Source organism: Neopelma chrysocephalum, unplaced genomic scaffold, assembly GCF_003984885.1.
Source record: "Neopelma chrysocephalum unplaced genomic scaffold, ASM398488v2 Primary Assembly neopelma1_74, whole genome shotgun sequence".
Taxonomy (NCBI): domain Eukaryota; kingdom Metazoa; phylum Chordata; class Aves; order Passeriformes; family Pipridae; genus Neopelma; species Neopelma chrysocephalum.
Genome location: NW_020897735.1, coordinates 1,464,421 through 1,470,204, shown reverse-complemented (window position 1 = coordinate 1,470,204; position 5,784 = coordinate 1,464,421). Strand labels below are relative to the sequence as shown.

General features: G+C 61.1%; 2 protein-coding genes across 5 annotated transcripts in view; one reads left to right on the top strand and one right to left on the bottom strand.

The window, feature by feature from the left end:
• The window catches only part of FAM129B (family with sequence similarity 129 member B), a 30,664-nt gene extending 28,733 nt beyond the window's left edge, over positions 1-1,931 (top strand). The window contains exons 15-16 of one of the 4 annotated variants that reach the window (XM_027687916.1): positions 12-81; positions 142-1,931. In XM_027687916.1, the coding sequence (XP_027543717.1) occupies positions 12-81; positions 142-497 (426 nt within the window). In that variant the 3' untranslated portion in view covers positions 498-1,931. The other 3 variants (XM_027687915.1, XM_027687914.1, XM_027687913.1) reach the window with 3 other exon arrangements.
• A 142-nt stretch (positions 1,932-2,073) lies between these two features.
• The window catches only part of SLC31A2 (solute carrier family 31 member 2), a 6,421-nt gene continuing 2,710 nt past the window's right edge, over positions 2,074-5,784 (bottom strand). The window contains exons 2-4 of the mRNA XM_027687917.1: positions 5,004-5,070; positions 3,429-3,597; positions 2,074-2,832 (exon numbers count right to left, since the gene is read on the bottom strand). Of these exons, the coding sequence (XP_027543718.1) occupies positions 2,664-2,832; positions 3,429-3,597; positions 5,004-5,070 (405 nt within the window). The 3' untranslated portion in view covers positions 2,074-2,663. The remainder of the gene's footprint in view (positions 2,833-3,428; positions 3,598-5,003; positions 5,071-5,784) is intronic.

The following is a 5,784-nucleotide window of genomic DNA, read 5'->3' as shown; positions in this document are numbered from 1 at the left end:
CTGGAGCTGAGATCCCATCAGGGGCTGGGGAACAACGTCCTGCACCAGCATCTCCTGTCCCTGGAGCTGAGATCCCATCAGGAGCTGGGGAACAACGTCCTGCACCAGCATCTCCTGTGCCCAGAGCTGATGTCCCCTCAGGGGCTGTTGTGCCACAGGCCACACCAAGATCATCCGTGCTGGCATCACCTGTGCCCAGAGCCGATGTCCCCTCAGGGGCTGAGGTGCCACATGCCACACCAAGATCATCTGTGCTGGCATCACCTGGAGCACATGTCCCAGCAGAGCCCAGCCTGCCCCACGCTGCACCAGCATCCCCCAAAGCCGATGTGTCAGCAGAGGTGCCCCACGTCACACCAGCATCGTCCCCTGCCCCCGGAGCCCAGAGCGCTGGGACAGCGTGTCACCAGGATATGGGCGAGGATGTGACCCCTCCGGGCCCCCCGCAGCCCACGGGCACCACAGAGAGCGGTGAGGGGGTGCAGACTGAGTTCTAGCCCAGCCCTCCCCTGCTGTGGACTGGCCCCGGGGACGCTGGGGGTTGGGGAGGGGGAATAGGACCCCTGCCGGGGATGGAGAGCAGCGCCGCGGGAGAGGGAGGGGATGGGAACACCGAGACCTTACTGCCTTGCCGGGGGTCCCCGCTGCCGTGGGGGGGCTGGCCACAGCCACTGGGTCGGACTAGGGATGGCCCCAGCCCGGCACAGGGCACCCCCTGCACTCTGCTCTGTCCTTCTTCTGCCTTATTTCCTTTTCTACTGAAGAGATGCTTTACTGAAGAGATGCTTTATGTGCTCCCCAGCACAAGTGCCTGGGGCTGCTGGGGGGGGGCTGGCACTCGCCCCACTTGGGGTGGGGGTGTGGGATGCTTCTGGCTGCCCCGGGGTCATCCCCTGCCCCAATCCGAGGGGTTTCCCGGGAGCTTGCTCACCACCACCCCACCCGGCCGGCTCCGGGAGTGCCACTGGGAGTGGGGGCTGCAGGGGCTCATGGAAAACGTGAGGACAAGCAGGGGCACGGCAGAGATGCAGCCATGCTGGGGGGAGTGGAGTGCTGCTGAGGGGGTGAGAGCTGGGGCAAGCACGGGCTCGTGGTACCCAGGCTGGGCTCACAGCATCCAGGCCAGGCCTATGGCACCCAGGCTGGGCTTGTGCTAGCCGGGCTGGGCTTGTGGTACCCGGGCTGGGTTCATGTTGTCCAGGCTGGGCTCACAGCACCCAAGCTGGACTCACACACCCAGAGTGGGCTTGTGCTACCCAGCCTGGGCTCATACACACAGGCTGGGCTCACAGCACCCAGGCTGGGCTCTTGGCACCCAGGCTGGGCTCACAGGTCACCCTCACCCCGGGGTCTTCTATAGCAGCTATTTAAGTTCAGAGTGACATCTCTGGAGGAAGGTGGCACTCACACCATGTCCCCAGCCGTGCCTGGCAGGACTGGGCTGTCTCCAGGCTCAGCTCGCTGTGCAGTGGAGGGATCCCAGCCCTTGCCCTCTGGAGCTCCCCCTTTCCGTGCTCGGATCGTTTCTCCAGCCCTCAGGCTCGGTGGGTTTTGGCACCTGCAGTGACAGTGGTTTGCTGATCCCCCCCCCCAGCAGCCCTGCCCACCGTGGGGAGGGGGATGGGACGGCTGCAGCCCCCCCCCACAGGGATGCCAAAAGCCCTGGGGCTGGGGGGGGACCTGCAGGACTCGGGGAGGGGGGTGAGACACGTGCACGTGTGTGCACCGAGCAGGGCCCAGCACCCGACACTCACCTGTGCTTCAGGTGCCAGTTCCTGCCCCACGGGGGGGGTGCCCAGCCTAACCCACTCGGGGAGGCCCCCCCCCAAAAAGTGCCTTGCTTTGGGAAACTTAAAATCTGTCTCTTCCAGGATATTTTATTAAGAAAGATATACAAATGTTTAAAGATATGCTTATAATAATTAATAAAACGGAAAAGCTTTATTTAAAGCCAGAGGAGGCTGTCCTTATTCCTGAACCTCCCTCCTGGGGAGTAGGGCTGGGAACCCCATTCCTACTGTGACCAGGGGGTGTCACGTCCTGAGAGCACCCAGCAGTGACACAAACCAGGAGCAGAGTGACTGAGATGGTTTTATTAAAAGGGGTGTCCTGAGGAAGCAGCAAGAGGCGCCTGGAGCAGCACTGTCCCCCTGGCTCGGGGCCTGCTCCGACCCCATCCCTGAAGCACTGGCAGGAGGGGGGTGGGTGAGGGGCAGCAGGACCCCCCAGCATCCCCAGAAGGCACTGTGTGAAGAGGGGCTTGGTGCAGGGCAGCTCTGGGGCAGGAGGGCAGGGGGCCCTGTCCCCAGCGTGTCCCCGTCCCCAGCAAGTCACCGGACCATTCCCGTTCCAGCCAGGATGAACCTCCTCGAAAAACGGGGAGGGGAAGGAAATGCCCAGCACCCCCTCGCTGTCAGCACCCGGCCAGAGGTCCCTGAGAGCCAGGGGACAGCCACCAGCGTGGCAGTGCTGGCCGTGGGGCTCCCCATCCCCAGCACTGCCCCCCCCCAACGGGGCCAGCCCCGAGAGCCCCACAGCAAGTCCCTGGAGCTCTGCGTCCCACCCAGCACAGGGGACAGGGACAGAGCCAGCAGAATTGACAGCAGCTATTCCAGACAGAGCAGCAGGAGGTGGGGGCACGTGTCCCACCGCCCCAGGGGGGTCTAACCCCGGCCGAGCAGGGGGTACACCACAAAATAGCCCAGCGTGGAGCCCGCGATGGCCCCCAGGAAGATCCAGGCGTTGTAGGACATCACAGCCAGCATCACCATGTAGCCCAGCACCACCTGCACCACGTGGAACAGCGTCTGCCCAACGTGGTACCGGAACCACCTGTGGGACAAGATGGGAAACCCCATCACTGAGGGGCCGGGACAGCCCACATCCCCCCCCCGGTCAGGATCCCAGAGCAGCCAGGGAGGGATTTGGGGAGCAGGGAGAGGGATGGGGGCTGCAAACAGCACCACAGGGGGAAATCCTGCCCCAAAGGGGATTTTATTAAGAAAAATAGGATGTTATGGGGGAAGACATTATTACAAGGCTGGCAGTAAAAGCAGCCTCAGGGATTAAACATGAGAGGAAAAACCCAGGGCTTGGCTCCAAAAGAAGGAATCACTGGGAATCTGCTGCTTGTGCCCATCCCTGAACCATGAAGACCCTCCTGCACCCACAATAGCTCTTGGGGAAAAAATGAGCCTTTAGACACCACCCTTGACATCTCCCAGAGTGCCAGGAGGGACTGGGATGCCCCTGAAGCCACCTCCCCAGGCTGTACAAACAGCCCTTTCCTGGGGAAAAGCAGTTCCCTGGAACTCCTCGGCTGCCTCCTTACAGCCCTTCTCCCCTCTTGCACTGGCCAAGGGGACACAGACCCCTCCCCAAGCCCCCCACTGCCCACCAGAGGGTGCAAAGGGGGGTCTCTGAGGTACCTGCTCTGCGCAGGGTCGGTGTCCCCCTCCTGTGGCTCTGTCAGGGCCTCCTGGCTGAGGCTGCGGGGCAGTGCCAGCAGCGCCCGCCGCAGCAGCACGGCCTTGCCCATCTTCAGGGCCTCGTAGAGCACGGACAGCAGCAGGATCACCAGCACAGACAGCACCATCCCTGCAGCACAGGGCTCGTGTCAGCCAGGCTGGGCTCGTGTCAGCCAGGCTGGGCTCACACACCCAGGCTGGGCTCACAGTATCCAGGGTGGCCTCACACATCCAGGCTCAGCTCACGGCACCCAGGCTGGGCTCACAGCATCCAGGCTGGGCTTGTGGAACTCAGGCTGGGCTCGTGGTACTCAAGCTGGGCTCGTGGTACTCAAGCTGGGCTCACACACCCAGGCTGGGCTCACAGCATCCAGGCTGGGCTCACACACCCAGGCTGGGCTCACACATCCAGGCTGGGCTCACACACTCAGGCTGGGCTCACACATCCAGGCTGGGCTCACACATCCAGGCTGGGCTCACGGTACCCAGGCTGGGCTCACACACCCACACTGGGCTCACAGTATCCAGGGTGGGCTCACACATCCAGGCTGAGCTCACACCCAGGCTGGGCTCACACATCCAGGCTGGGCTCACACACTCAAGCTGGGCTCACACACTCAGGCTGGGCTCACACACCCAGGCTGGGCTCACACACTCAAGCTGGGCTCACACATCCAGGGTGGGCTCACAGCATCCAGGCTGGGCTTGTGGAATTCAGGCTGGGCTCATGGTACTCAAGCTGGGCTCACAGCATCCAGGCTGGGCTCACACACTCAGGTTGGGCTTGTGGAACTCAGGCTGGGCTCATGGTACTCAAGCTGGGCTCACAGTATCCAGGGTGGGCTCACACACTCAGGCTGGGCTCAGAGCATCCAGGGTGGGCTCACAGCATTCAGGTTGGGCTCACACACAGGCTGGGCTCACACTCAGGCTGGGCTCACACACCCAGGCTGGGCTCACACACCCAGGCTGGGCTCATGGTACCCAGGCCGGGCTTGTGGAACTCAGGCTGGGTTTGTGGCACTGCAGGAGAGACATCCCAACACTGCCCATCACCAGGGAGGGGCTGTTGGGGCCAGGGGGGTGTCCCAACACGCTTGGGATCCATGGGATCCTTATCCACGGCATAAGGGGGAGGGCTCCTGAGTTGGGCAGTAGAGGATTTATTTAGCCCAATTTCCCCCCTGAAATTCCTAGGGAGGATTTTTTGGAGGGGGTTGCTCTGAAAAAAATACGCAACTTTGCCTTGACTCCACAAAAACGTGGGAGTTACAACACAATGCTGGGAGAATAATTTAATGAGGGAAAAAAAATCAGTGTAAAAGGAACTGGGAAGCTGAGACATCACTGAGTGACCTGGGAGGGTTGGCAGGCTGAGAGTGGGTGCTTCCCACACCTCCCTGTTTCCTGCTCTTGGCATGGGAAGGTGCCCTCCAAGCCCTGGATGGATGGATGGATGGATGGATGGAGGGATGGAGGGATGGATGGATGGAGGGATGGAGGGATGGATGGATGGATGGGTGTGCCAGGGCCTACCTGTGGGGCTGTGGACATTCCAGAAGTCAAAGAGCAGCACTGCTGTGTCCGAGAAATAGAAGGTCATCTGGAAAAGAGACCAAGGAAAGGGCAGCACGAGGAACCCCTCGGGATCCATTCACTCCCCACCCCAGAGGGCTGAGCTGGTGCTCATCTGGGGTTTTACCACATGGTGCAATCCTTTTTCCCCAATTCCTGAAACAGGAAGAAGAACTTGCACTGACAATCCCAGTCACGCTGACTGGATTAAACTCTTCCCTTGACCTCCAGCAGGACAGGTCTCACCTCCAGCAGCAGCTCCTGTGCGTGTCTGGGCTGTGAGAAAAAAACAGGTTAGCCCTGTGGCAAAGAGAGACCAGTCCAGGACTCCACCAGCCCAGAGCTGAGAAGGGAAGGTCTGTGGGGGACAGGTGGAGGCTGGTGGACACCACCCACAGCCTGATGAGAAACCTCGCAGGACAGAGAAACCTCTTGCGTTGCTGGGACACCCAAAATCTCAATCCCCAGGGCACCCAGAGCCATTGTGACCACTCAATAATGTGTCTCCCTGGCAGAGGAGCATTGTCTGTCTGTCTAAACTGGGGCTGCCAGGACTTACAAAGGCACCACCCCCTCCTTCATCAGGCTGAAACAGGAGGAACAAGAACTGCTCTTGTGTAACAAACCCAGCTGCAGAGCTCACACCCAGCTGCCAAGTCACTGAATCCCAGAATCAACTGCATTGGAAAAGACCCCTGAGATCATCGAGTCCAACCTGTGACCCAACCCCACCTTGTCACCC